General features: G+C 58.9%; 1 protein-coding gene across 11 annotated transcripts in view; it reads right to left on the reverse strand.

Moving 5' to 3' along the window:
• Nucleotides 1–14,277, reverse strand: part of HDAC7 (histone deacetylase 7) — a 100,799-nt gene that overhangs the window by 15,113 nt on the left and 71,409 nt on the right. For 9 of the 11 annotated variants that reach the window (XM_063359042.1, XM_063359039.1, XM_063359037.1 and 6 more), the window contains one exon: nt 1,524–1,720. In XM_063359042.1, coding sequence (XP_063215112.1) covers nt 1,524–1,720 — 197 coding nt within the window. Of the gene's footprint in view, nt 1–1,523; nt 1,721–8,002; nt 8,234–11,213; nt 11,624–14,277 lie in introns of those variants that run through there. The other 2 variants (XM_063359044.1, XM_063359045.1) reach the window with 2 other exon arrangements.

Below are 14,277 nucleotides of genomic sequence, written 5' to 3' on the forward strand. Positions count from 1 at the left end.
ACGTGTCAAGTTGTTTCGTCGCAGCAAACCGGACGCATCTTTGTCTCCAGAGACGCTCTCCCCAGGGACATCATAAAACTCAAACCAGTCTGTTTCAACTCGCTGCCTTTCATGGTGTTTTGACATATCTGTAGCTAGGGCATGGTGTAATACAACAAAAAATAAAAAATCAGAGTTGACTAAAAAGAGGAAAAAAGAAAAAAAACCCTATTCTACCAGTCTTCAAAGTTCGGATCTTGGTGTTTTCCAGAGCTGAGGTTTTCAGAGACGATCCCATCTCACAGGGAGGTCGGAAAGCGTCACGTCTCACAAATGCCTCTAAGCACCCGTCAGTTGTGGCAGCCGCAGCATCTCAAACTCTCCCTGTGCGGACCAAGCTGATGCTCAGCCTCTCCCAGAAAGCCCCAGTGTGACTCCACCGGGGCTTCCAGCCAAGGTTACTGGGACCAGTGAGCCCACGCCAACCACCGAGCGCGGGGCCGGTGCTCAGGAGCGGAGCACAAGGGATGGGAGAGAAGCGGATGAGGCTGGGCTCGTGCAGCCCGGAGGCGAGGGGGTACCGCTGCATCTTCCACCGCCCAAAGGGGTGACGTAGCAGACGGAGCCAGGCTCCGAGGAGGAGCACAGCAAAAGGATGAGCAGCCATGGGACAGACGTGCCACAAGGAAAATCCCCTCTGGATACACGGAACTGATTCCTGCCATGAGCGTGGCGGAGCCCTGCAACTGGGAGAGGCAGGGGGTGATCTCCGTGCTTAGAGATGGTCACGGCTCGCCTGGACGCGACCCTCCACAACCTGCCCTACCTCTGAAGTTCGCCCTGCTCGCAGCGGGGGCCTACAGAGGAAATATCCAAACTAGATCTTGCTGTAATTTTGGGACAATGCAGAGTCTGGCAGCAGAGGCTGTGTGTGCAGGGCAGGGGTGCTATTCTGGGTGACACTAGAGAATTTCAGTGAAGACTTCCCAGAAAAGCAAATTAGCTTGTAAAGTGAGTAAGCCGTGCCTTTAGGGCAGAGAAACAGCGGTGGCCAAGCGGAGTGGCAGATCACAGACACCAGGCATCCTGTCCAGTCGCTCTGGCTCCTCGCTCAGCACACATGGTATGCGGCTGAAAACATTTCCCCGCTTCACACATCCCAGGAGGCCCCAGCCCTCCCGCCGGCCTTGGCAGGATGGAGATTTGGCCTGAAAGTAAGACACGAACCCCCCCCACCTGACTCCCTAACCGGCCTCCTTGCGTCAGAGAGGTCTCCGGGCTGGCTAAAAAGAACTACAGACTCTCCAGCTCAGGGCAAGGAAGGAATTCACCTGGGGAGGTTATTTTGGTGTTGGGATTTCCAGCCTCTTCCTTTTAACCCCTGCCAGAGACGGGGTTAAAGTCAGCCCCGGCGCAGGGCACTGCTGGCAGACATGCAGGGCACCGTGAGCTACGTGCTTTGGGGGCAAAATGAATTCTTCGAAGTGCCCAGTTCCACCCAGCCGCGGGTGTGGGTCCCCCCCTACATCCCAGGGTGCCCGTACCCTCACGTGCTGGTGGGCGAGTTGCTCCACTTGCTGCTGGTGCAGGCTGGCGAGGAAGAGCTGGTGCTGCAGCTGCTGCGTGTGCTTCAGGGCCAGCAAGGTGGTGTCAGAGCCGGGCTTGACGACGCGCTGCCCGATCCGCAGGTCCATGGGAGCGGTCTGGGGCACCCGTGGGGAGGTGCACGGGTTCACAGCAGCTGTGGAGACACAAAGCGGGGCACAGCTCAGTCCCTGTCTGGCTCAGACCACCCCCTTAGGTAGGCAGGGAAAGCATCAGGACGGGGCCTGGGTATATCCCGATGCACGGGAGCACACTGCGAGGAACGAGCCCTGCCCTTGAGAAGAGCTCGCCACACACCGTCTCCTGCCTCAAAAGCCTCCTCCATCATCTGGGCAAAAAAATCCTGTAAATCATACACCCTTGGAGAGTCTCCAAGGTGCTGCAGGCATCTCTCCCTGACACCACGGCTGAGAATCGCTTTGCAAACATTAAGACACTCCCGCCCTGCCTGGATGCAGAGCCTCCCCGCGTGGCGAACCCCCGTCCTCATGGGAACACCTAAAATAGTTCCAATTACACAGAGCATCGGAGCACCCGCTGCAGCAGGGGATTTTCACCAACCAGCTCCTAAAGCCGTGCTTAATTTACCCTGCACGTGCCACGGGCCAGCGCAAAGCTGAGGGGGTTGCCTCCAGCTGCAAGAAACCTGCAGAGGAGCCATCCAGCCAAGGGATGCAGCTGCAATGCTCACGCTGCATCCCTCCAGTGCTCACATCTCTGCAGTGCTCCTGCATCCCCGCAGTCCTCCTGCATCCCCGCACTGCTCCTGCATCCCTGCACTGCTCCTGCATCCCTGCAGTGTCCCTCCTGTATCCCTGCACTGCTCCCGCATCCCTGCAGTGTCCCTCCTGCATCCCTGCACTGCTCCTGCATCCCTGCAGTGTCCCTCCTGCATCCCTGCACTGCTCCCGCATCCCTGCAGTGCTCCTCCTGCATCCCTGCACTGCTCCTGCATCCCCACGGTGGGATGCTCCAAACGACACAGAGAAGGCAGCAGGCAGGCAGAGAGGGGATGAGCAATCACAACAGCCACTGAAGGATGCGCAGACAAGCCTCATGGCGTCCCACAAACCAAACGCAGCCGGGTGCAAGGCAGCCGGGGCCACTGCAGCTTCGCCGTGGGCACTGCAGCACAGGGGAAGCTGGAAACAGGCAGGTGGGCAGGAAATTCCGCATGAAAAGATGCTCCTTGCAGTATGCAGGGCCAAGGGCACTGCAGCCCGGGAGATAATTGTTTTCCAAAAGCAGTTTCGATTGGAAAAAAAAAAAAAAAAAACAAAAAAAAAAACCAAAACACAAATGTCGATGTTATTTTATAGGCAGAGAACCACACCCTGCGCTGTTCAAGCCTCAGCCTCAACGGCACCAGGGAGCTTGTGCTGATGACCGCGATGTTGCAGGAGGAATCTCCGCGGGCTCCTGCCCCGTATCGCAGCATCGACACGGCTCTGCCAGGGGGAAACCCGGCAAACTGCCGCCCTGGCCCGCGCCTCCCCGCGAGGGGAAGGAGCACGAGCGTGTTCACCCGGGGAGGGCGCAGGGACTATTAATAACGGCAGGCGCACATCCGTGCAGATGATGGGGTGCAAGGCCCTGCTGAAACGGGGCCAGCTCTGCCTTTCCTGCGTGGCCCAGGCAGGGAAAATTCCCTCTGGTCGAGGGCAAATATTTCTCGGCACCAGCTCAATTCTCCAGGACAGAGACATCCCCGACCTCAGGCCGTGTCGGAGAAGGACCTGATGTTCCCAGGAAACCCCATCGCCGGGTTTATCCCGTTCTCTCTCCATCTCGCTGATAACTGCCTGGGATTTAATTTGCCTCTGGCTAATTAGCTCTAATTGCTACACCCTGCCTGCCCCACCATAACCGGCACAATACGGAGGTTGAGGAAGATTAACAGCCGCCGGCTGAAAGCCGCTGAGCTCCTCTGCCCCGTTATCACCGCGGCCTCGGGGCTGGACACGGCGCAATGCCACGAGATGGGCAGGATGAGCCCCACAGCCCCCTTTGGGGGTCAGGCACGGCAAAAGCAGATGAGCATGTTCCAGGTGCGTTTTCACGAGGGAACAAGAGTCCAAGTGATGTCACCCTAGGCAAGAAGATCCCAAGTCTTCTCTCTACGTGCCCTTCAACACCTGCAAGAAGTCAGGGGTCCCCAAAAGGCTGACGTCCTCCCCGGGGCTGGCAATGCATCCCAGCGCCACCAGAGCTGCTGCAGTGCCTGGTCCTGTCTCCCTGCAGCACGGCGCCAGCACCGGCGCCCTGGGAGGCCGTACCCGCCTGCTCTTACAGAAACCTCCCAGCTTCAGCAATCCCCAAAGGGCCTCGCATTCTTGCTAAACGTCAGTGATTTTGAAGGATGGAAGCGATAAGCCGGGCTGTCACCTCCTGCTTCTCAGCTCACGTGTGCTCCCACCTCCCAGCGAGGAGGAGGAGGAGGCCAGAGGGGATGGGTGCTGGCAAAGCCCCTCGGGGATGCTCGGTGGGAGGAAGGCTGGAGGGAGGCAGCGGCACGGCAGACGTAGCGCTACCCAACGTGCCGGGCTGCTGGCAGCCAGACAAGGACAGACTGTAACGAGCAGATCTCAGGATGGGAAACGGGGACTTCTGACAGCTCCCAGCCGAGCCAAATCCCCGCCACGTGACGCTGTCTATCGGCAGGAACGCGCTGAAGCTCAGCCATCCCTCTGTCCCCCTCCAGCCAAACGTCACTGTCCTGCTCTATGCCACGAAGGGGCAGGAGCTGGGAAACGCAGTGGGGCTGCCGGGGGACCACAGCCGTGGGGCTCAGCTTTGAGACACCGAGAAGGGCTGCGTACAAGCAGAAGCATCATTTGGAAGGGAAAGTGCAGGTATGAGGAGGAAGGGACCAGCCCACCAAGCCCCAGCCTCCGTCCTCAGGAGGGAGATGGCCATTTCTCATCCAGAGAAGAGTTGTCACGGCCTCCCTCTGCTTGCAACGCTAAAAACGCCAAAAAAATACCCATGGGGAGCTCCCAGCGGCCAACGCTCAGCAGCAGCAAACTTATTCTCACCTCCCCATCAGTAGCATCCTCAGGCTCCGCACGACCCCTCCGGCACCTCCCCTGGGCAAAAAGGGGCAAGAAGGTCTTGAGGCCACCAGAGGGGCAGGAGGGGCTATTACAGGCACCTCTGGGGACGGAGGGGGAGATGCGGATGGCAGCACAGAGCCCAGGGGGAAGGCACTGGCGGGGTCTCTGGGAATCTCTCTACCTCATTTGTTTTAGTCTTTTTAAAAACAAACTCCGAAGCAGCGGAAGAGGAGAAGTGGGAGGGAACACGTGTGCTGGGGGAGAGGGAGGACGGGCAGGCCAGCGGCCAGCAGCCAGAAAAACAACTCCTCACCGCTCGCCCAGAGCCAGGAAAAAGGCTGTCGAGCATCCCCATGGCCAAGAGGCACCGGAGCCAGGGAAGAGCCGCCGGCAGAGCCTGCACGGACCCTCCTCCTGCCACGGCCCCCAGCTCTGCACACCCACAGCACAGGGAGCACCCCGCTATGCAGCACCCTGCAGAGCTGGGAAGGTTTTGGGAACACTTTTAGGAGGTGGAAGAGAGGGAGGATGGGATGAAAACAAGACGCCGTGGGAGCACGGACGAGCCCAAAGTGCCCCAGGGTGACATGGGCATCCCAGCCTGCACGAAGCCCCGACATTACAGCTTCTCACCAGGCCAGCGCAGGCTAAAGCCACGAAACTCAGCGCGGTTTTCCAGAGTTTAGAAATATGATGCTTTACGTGCCAAGTGCCAGGGTGGCAAGGGACGAGGACCGGTCGGGGGCAGCGGCGCTGGGAGCGCAGCCCAGCCCCTGGGCAAGAGTCCCGGCCACCGTCCCCATGCTGGGACCCCTCCGGCACGTGGCACCTGCGTGTGGCAGCTCCCCAGGATGCCCTGCATCCCTCCTGCTCCAGCCCGGGCTCCAGCAGCTCCGGACCCCTTCGCAAAGCCCTTCCTGCCCTGGGAGCTGTTTGTTTCAGCCCTGACCTCCCACTGCAGCTTGAATTCATTTGGGGTTTCATGCCGGGACCTCCGCCAAGAGTTACAGTAAACAACTCCCCTCCCCGGCAGCCTCCGATGCTCACACATGATTCAGGGGGCAGGCAGCCAGGCCAGCAGCTCCTCCTCTTCCCCTCACCCAAAGAAGGCCAAAAGCACGGCCCCACGGCGGCTCCTGGGGGGTCTGCCCCTTTCCCCACCCCAGCCCAGGTCCTGCTGGTTCCTAGTGGACCCTGATAAGCCACCAGCACCATGACAAGTGGCCACGGCAGGGCTGGGACCAGGATGCAGGGGCTAAGACTGGGATGCATGGGCTGGGACTGGGATGCTCCGCTGGCCCCGTGCAGCCTCAGGGGGCCGAATCCATCATCCTCCTCACCCACATGGCCGGGAGCGGGGCCGAGTGCCGGGGCAGGGAGAAGCGAATTGGGAGCACCCACCGCGGGAAGAGGCAGAAGGTTTCTGGGACAGGCTCCTCTCCCGGCTGGATGTCCAGCTGCCAACATTTTTGCGAATTATTTTTAGTTCGCAAGAACATTCGCACGGGAAGGCCGGCGCTGGTGGCGAACTCATCTTCACAGGAGCGCTGGGGCTGGCAAGGGCTCCGCAGCCACCCTGTCACCAGCAGCAGAGCGGTGGGAGCGGGGCAGGGCAAAAGGCTTTGGGAATCACCCTGCCATTAACACACAGCAAAACTCAGCCTCTTTGCAAAGACACGCTGCCTTCTCCCTCTCCTCCCTGCTTCTGCTGAATAATCATTAATTGCAAAGCTCAAACAACCCAGGAGGTAGTTGGGGTGCGAAGCAAGGCAGCGTCAGACTCCCTCCGGGGCGGGAGGGCAAGGCGGCCACAGGGACCACTTGCTGCTTTGTCCCCGCTCGCACCACGTGGCCCGGTGGCAAAGCAGAAGCACCGGGGCCGTCACGTCACCGTGACACCCAGCGGTTGTTTTTCTGGGTCACCTCACGCAGCCGGGTCACGGGGAGGAAAACAGGCCGCTCCGCTGCGCGGTGGGAGGAAGGCGAGGGGAACCGCGGCGCGGTGCTGGGGCGCGGAGGCGAGCGCCCGCGGGCGCCGGGCCCATTGCACAAACCCCTCCGCACCTGGGCAGGTACCGGCCGCCGCAACTCCACCCTTCCTCCGCGGAAAGGGGAGATTGCAACACAGCGAAGAGGAGCTTCGGCGCGGAGTCTCTCCCCGGCGTGCCCTGGGAAAGCCTTCGGCGGTGCGAGCATGAATGCGAGCTCTGTGCTCGGCAACCCCGCGCGGGTTACCAGCATTTTCCAGGCTGCCGGCAGGGCACAGCGCTGGGAAAACAGCCGAAGCGCTCGGCGAGGCGGGGAGAGACACGGAGCGAGCGCGGGGACGGCGACGGGCTCCCGCTTTGCGAAACATCAAGAGCCTCTCGGGCTCCTGCTGAGCTTTTTGGCCAGGGCGAGATGCGGCGGCAGCGAGATCCCCGGGCTGGCGGGGGTAACGCGGGGCTTGTGGCGCTCGCTCCCCGAAGGGGAAATCACCGGTCACGCTGCTGCTCTCAGACAGACAGCCCTCCCCCCCCACAAAAAAAATAAAAAAAACAGCACAGAAATCTTTACTTTGGCATTTCCTGATTATTTTGTTGTTGTTGTTGTTGTTTAAAGAGGCAAGATCAGCAAAGAGCTGCACTTATATAAGAGGGAAATAAAGCAAGGAGCAAACAAAGCCGGGCAGGAGGATTATTAAGGAGCGAACCGCGCCACCGTTGGAGCATCCCTGCCTTCAGCCCTGCTGCCATGGGGGAGGCTGCCGGGCTTCGCCACGCCGCCTGCCAGCGCTGCCCCCACGATCGCACACGGCGAAGAGCTTTGTCTGAGGCTGAGCAGCAGTTTTGGTTTTGTTTTTTTTTTTTTTGGAAAACAGGCAGGTTTTTTTTCGGAAAAGCGTTTCCCATCTTATGTCGATTAGCTGCGAAAGGTTCAGAGTTCAGTCAGGTTGAAGAATGCGTGTGATTAAAAACATTCCTCTTTAATAAAAGGAAAAGGTCTTCTCCAGAGCCATGCACAAGTAACAAAAATTAGCTGGAGGGAATTTGTTCAAATTAAAAACACTTAAAGAAGAAACCACACAAAAAGGACTATGTTGAAATAACATTAAGATCACAAAGCCAGGACTCGAGAAATAGGAAATCCCGGAGTTGGGGTACCTCGCGTAACCTCGCCCTGGCCCCTGGGGCGTATCCTGGTTTTAATTACGGGACCAAACACTACGCTCCCCTTAAAGACAAGCAAAAAAATGACAAAACCAGCGTCGCCCCAGTACCTCTGCCCAGCTACAGCAGGAGCGGGGACACATCAGGTCTCGCAGCTCTCGGGGGGACAGCAGGAACCCCAAAGCAGTGCTCCACGCACCCCTCTGCTCCCCCTACCTCCAGGTGGGGGCTTCCTCGCAGGACCTCGCGAAATCTGAGCGTTTGGGGCATTTTCCTCCTTCCTCGCCTTGCCGGGGGGCTGCCGGGGGAGCGCAGGGCAGGCACGGCGCCGCACCGGGGAAGGCAGCTCCGGGGAAAGCCCTGTGCCGCCGCAGCCGTCCCCGAGCCGAGAGGCCGAACGCGGCGTCCCACATGAGCCATAAGAGAACAGATGATGCTCAGGGAAGATGTAATGTTTGGAGCGGTCGGTTGCCAAGTTCTGATAACTCTTTACGGAGCATGTTAACTGGGAGTTTCAAGGGCTTTATGAATTGGCCAGATGTGGGTGGGTCCCTCTCCTCCCGACCAGACATCACATTCCTGCTCCAAAAACCAGAGGCGGCTGATGCTTCGCTACGAAAAGCCCCCGAGAGTTTTTCCACAAGGGTAAAACCATATTTTTCTACTCTGATTCTTGCACTTGCAGACTTTCTTCTGCAGAAAGTTTCCAGAAAAAAAAAAAAAAAAAAAAAAAAATTGAGACAGACAATGATTAAAGTTTGGCAAATTCGCGCGTGCATCACAAACCCCTTCCTGCAACCGAAGGCACGAACCAGGATTAAAAGTAACGCACCTAAAACCACCCAGGCTACACTCATACACCTGTGAGCAAAGCACATTATTTAGGTATTTCAAGCACATAAATCAGAAAATACTCTGTTTGAGCCTGTAAACGAGATCCACATCAGGCCTCGGGAAGCAGATCAGGGCGAGATACTTCCCCTGATTACTCTCGCTGGTTATTTGTGGCTCGTGACCTTTGAGTCAGACATTTAATAGCCCTCCCTGGAATTTTCTCCCCACAAATGTGCGTAGTTACATTTTGAAACTCATGACTGCGGGACCCAAAAAACTCACGGTGCGCCGAGGCCAGCCTCCGCTGCAGGGACAACGGAGCAAAACGCTTCGTACCTGGAGCTGCTGCTATTTTTAATGCTCCGTGTTTCAATCCACATCCCGATACCCGTGTTCCCATCCAGGCTCAGAGACATGGGACCACGCTACGCGTTCCCACAGCATCCACACAGAGCAGAAGGCAGGAGGAGGTCGAGTGAACCATTCAGGACTAAACAGAGCCTTCATGGAAGTGGTCCAGCTGCATCCCCAGTGGAAACCCGGGTGCCTGTGCCCCCCCACCTCGAATCCCCAGCCCCCTCTTCGCTGGCCCAGGTCTCGCGTGGGCCCCTCGTGCGGTCGGTGGGGCGAGCAGATCCACGCTGGTTTTCCACCTGCTCTCAAATGCGCACGTGCAGACTGGCCTTGAAAGCGTTTTGCCCCCAGGGCGAAGATGCTCAAGAGGGTCCCAAGGCAACCCTGCAGCATGCTAAACTACCCCAAAGCCCCCAACCTTAATACCAGACCCGAACTTCGTCGCAGGCGGTACTTAAACCACCAACTAACTTCCTCCGTGCTCACTTACAGCTCCCGGAGGAGTTGGAACAACTTGCAAACATGCCCGGGGCTGAGCTCCCGGGATGCTGCCCCTCTCCCAGGGATGAGCTCTCAAAGCCTTCAAAGCACCCAAGCGTGAACGAGCAGAGGCAAAACCTGCACAGCAAAACCCGACAACAGGTTTCGAGTCTAAATTTGAGGTCGTTCGGTGACAGGGACGCACAGGCACTAAGACACAGAAAAAGCTGGGCGCAGGCAGGATTGAAAGGCGCCGCGGGCAGGATTGAAAGGCGCTGCGGGCAAGGAACACAGCGGCTGTGGTTTCCCAAAGAGCTGCTTACGATCCCAGGGCAAGGCATCCCCATCCCTGCCGGCTGTTCCTCGGTCGTGCTCCGATATACAGCCCCATCCGCCATGCCTGCGAGGGCAGGTAAATGTGTGCTCGTCTGCGTCTAAAGCAATAAGTAAATAAATAGCGTTTTTACCAGTTTCTTTGCAGAACAATCAGGTTCCCGCACCACAGCGTTTGAGCGTGGGCAGCACAAGATGCAAGGTGGGACCGAAGAGCTCATCTCCTGCAACCGCAGCCGGGACATGGGACCGGAGGGACAGCAAGTGGGCTCCATCCCCGCCACGGCTCTGGCACAGCTGGAAACCTCTGGCAGTCATTTCCTGCCAGTAGTTGCATCCTCCCACCCCCACCGGTCATAAACCCCATCCCAAATAGCAGCACCAGGCCCCTGGAGGAGGATGCTGTGCGGAGGAGTGCAAGGTATCCCCAGGAAACCTCCCAACAACCACCATTTCCTCCGAAACAGAGAGAAATTCATGACCAAAGGGCTCTGCTGAAGGAAAGCCAAGGTTGCCTGCCGGCGCCTCGTGCTCCCCAGAGCAGCGTAGGCAGCTTCTGCTCATGGAAACTTCTGAGATTCAGGAGAAGTCCTCCCCTCCCAGAAGGGAAACATCCCCCACAGCGTAGCCCACCCTGTTGGACTCCTTCCCCTCCGACCACCCTCACCTGGTCCCGCAGCCCAGACAGGGTCTGATGGCTACTCCCTGCTCCGGAGCCACCAGCAGCGGGTCAGCGTAGCCCCCCGCATCGTGCTACCCCGAGCCAGGTGATGGAGAGGCAGTGCCCTTCCTCCTGCTCCTCCCTCAAGGCCTTCCTCCGCAGCGGGCGGACGCCGAGCTCCACCGCTCCTCCCGCCCCGCCAGCCCCGCAAACGCACCCTGCGGAGGGCTGCTACGCATCGTCAGCGCCCACGGCCTCTCCCTGCGGACACAGGAGCAGCTGGAGAAGGGGCGAGGGTTTGCCGTGTCGTCCTGAAACCTTAAATGCTGCCCACAGGCAAAGATGAATGTGGATGACAGACAACAGCTCCGGGCAAGCTCTGCCTCAACTGGAACAGCCCGGTGTCTTCTAACAGCTCCATCATCTCCCTCGACCAGGCTTCTGGCAAGAGGCAACAGTCCAGTCTAGAGCCTCAGCAACACCTCCCTGCCCACAGCCACCACAGATCTTCTTTGGAGAGAGGCTTTGGCACCGGGCCGGGCAAGATAAGCTCCTCCAGGCCCCCGTTCTCCAAGCAGATGGGTGCCAACAGAGGCAGGGCAGCGTGGCAGCCCCGCGGACAGAGCCAAGCACTCCCGAAGCGAGCGAGCAGCCGCTCGGCGCAGGACGCCTCGTCTTCCCGCGCCGGGCTCGATTACATCAGCACCAGAGGATGCGGCCTCCGTGCCAAGGGAAGCAGAGGAGAGATCAAACGATTATACAAACCTCTCCTCAATTACCAGCCCTTTGCATAAGCGGACGAAGAGCATTCCCAACCGGTTTGGACACCACGCCGACGGGCTCCTCAGCACCTCTGCCCCGCGCTGCGCTGCTCCCCGGGGGGCCGCTGCGGAGGGGTCCTCGCTGCGTCACCCCCTGCACAGACGAAGCCGCCGTTCAGAGCATCCCGCCGTGGCACGGAGCCCCTCGAGGACACGACACGGAGCGAAGCCTCCAGCCACTTGGCTCAAACCTACAAGCTGCTTCGCCTCGCGCCGCCTGCGGAGGGTCATGGCTGCGCGGGGGCTGCTGTCACCAGCGCTACGGCTCAGCCTCGGCATTTATTTCTTTAATTGCTGCGTGCAACACAGCAAGAGCCCAGCTTGACTCATAAGCCCCCGGGGAAGAGCTCAGGGCTCTGAAGCGGTGTCTTGCTTGATCTGGAAGTGCTGAGACAAAAAGCCCGGACTCCCACAATACCCACTCTCAGCGAGTGCGTACTCAAGGGGACCTGCCCATTAATTGGAGCCTCTCTGCGTGCTGCAGAGAAGGAAATCCCTTTGGCAAACGCTGGCCAAGGTCCAAGGCTGGGCTGGAAGGCAGATTCGGTCTTGAAAAGAAAATGAACAAGGAGCTGGGCGAAACACCAGCAGTCCCAGCTCCATGGGAATAAGACGCATCCCAGGGAAAGAGGCAAAATCCCCCGTGCGGATCTACTGACTGCTCAGCCGCCAGCAGCAGAGGAACACTGGAGCTCACCCCAAACCCTGCTCCAGCGCCGACCACCAGGTGTTTGAGCAAGGAGGCTTTCAACGCCGGGGAGACCCAGCTTTGCCCTGCACGCGGTGCTCCCCGACCACTGTCTCAGAGTCCCCTCCAGCCAGCTCTGGAGATCGCCAGCACGCAGCGCGGAGACTCGGGTTTTAGGGCGAGAGCTATTTATGTCAGAGGAAGGAAGCCGCAACTTTTTCAGTTTCCTGCAGAAACACACTTCTGGTATCCTTCACCGTGGGGCTGTCTGGCACTGCCTCCCATACCTGGGTGCTCATGAAAAAGCTAGGATAGCTGGCCTTTAGCTCAAGGCTGGCGTCTGTGCAGCCGGGCAAGGCGCAGGCGTCAAATCCTTAATGCAGAGGAGGCTGAAACATGCCTGGATCCAACAAGCCCTTCTGCCACACCATGGGGACACCAGTGACAGCAGCCCTGGGGGTAAATCTGGGTTAGCACTGGTGCATGCAAGCACCATGCATGGGGGAGATGCTGGGAAGAGATCCACGATGCTGAAGCCGGGGAATGCCACCCGGGCTGGAAAAGCTACCAGAGATGGCACAGCCAAGTCATCAGGCAGGATTTCGGGGTCTCCGCGAGAGCTGGGGTGAAGAAATGCAAGGAGGACCCAGTGTCCTACACGCAGCCGGAGCCAGCAGCAGTCAGCAGGGAGGAAGCTGAGGCTGCAGAACGCGGGTGCCCGGAGGCAGGCAAAGCACCCGGCGGGGACGGAGGGTGCGGTGGGGTGTGTGCGCTCCCCGCTCATGTAGCAACACTGCCCAGGGTGTTTAACCCAGAAAGCAGGGCTAATCCTGCCGCTGAGCCGCTTGAGCATGGGGGGGAAAAAAGGAAAATAAACAAACCCACCAGCCGCCGGGTGAGCCCAGCGCAGCAGCGTTAACCTCAGACACTGAGGAATCAGTGCATGTGTGGGGATCGGAGCCCTCGGCACCTCTCCAGAGCAGACACGGTGTCAACTCAGCAAAATCACATCCCCATCCAGCACCCTAAAAACTCACCTGACCATCAAACAAACGACGGCGCCTGGCTGGGTGCTCAATGTGATGCTGAACCGGACCAACTGCAGAGGAAAGGATGCTCAAGATGCATCTAATACAAACCCATCTTCCTAAGACCCCCGTTAACATCTGCAAGGGCTATTTCCCACCCACTCGGCACGCTCACCTACGGATGTCATCCTGTTCTTCCGAGTCCTTGGGGCTCGACACGCTCATAGAACTGAGTCCTGCAAGGCGGGCTGGGCTGATGGCATCGGGCGAGCGGCACAACGACTGCCACGGAGGGTGGCGGGACCTCTCAGATCTTTTCTCCCAGCGGTTGCAAAGCCAGGCGCGGCCGCACACCACACCCTTGCCGTTCTCACGGGCAAGTACGAACCTTGGCAAAGCCCTCGGCTTGCTGGCAGCCAGCCCCATCGGACTCATTAAATGCAATTAAGCCAGAGTGGGTATTCCCTCCCCTCCACGCCGCTTTGGGGGATATTGCTTTTAGACAAAACAAACAGGGAGGCTTTGCGTGGGCTCGGGCAGGTGGCTGGCACCCAGGTCCCACACAGCAGCAGGTGGAAATGCCGAGGTCTTTGTCGGGGAAGCAAAAGCCATGGCGGAGCAGAGGCCGGTACATGACGCCAGCCCTCCTCCTGCTCCCACGCGTGCCCGCTCCAACTCCCTTGGCTGTGGCAGCTGCCGGAGACAAACACAAGACCCTCTCTGCTTTGCAAATGGGACAAGCAACAAGATCGAGCACAACGAAGCTTACACCCCAGCTTGCTCCTATTTTTAAAAAATGGGGAAAAACTTCCGCCCCAACCTAAAGTGGTGTTTTATTGCATCAGCTCCTTCAGCATCATTTCTAAGCTGGTTTACAGAATTGCTATTCTGCTGCATTCTCCATGCTCTGAGCCACCCTGTAACCACAAAACCACGGCGGAGGAAGGAGACAACTGAACTGCGCGTCTCCTGCTTCCACGCAACCTCTCCTCCCTCGCGCATCCCACCGCAGGACGGCCAACGCCAACACACGCAGCGGGACGCGCGTGGCCAAAGCGTCAGAAAGGCTTAAACCGCCGAGGACACGCAGGCGAGGTCGTTCCCCCGACCCTCCAGGGACGAACAGGGCTTTCACAAGCCTGCAGATCATTCCCATTTTTCGCTAATGCAAAGAGCTGGCTCCGACGGCCGCCAAGCAATTGCTCCATTGCCCTGGCACTGCAGGACACCTCCTGTCAGCAGCGAAATCCGGGAGCTCCCGGTATTCCTGGCAGGTTATACGGGCTGGCCCC

Source organism: Chroicocephalus ridibundus, chromosome 24 (genome assembly GCF_963924245.1).
Source record: "Chroicocephalus ridibundus chromosome 24, bChrRid1.1, whole genome shotgun sequence".
Lineage (NCBI taxonomy): Eukaryota > Metazoa > Chordata > Aves > Charadriiformes > Laridae > Chroicocephalus > Chroicocephalus ridibundus.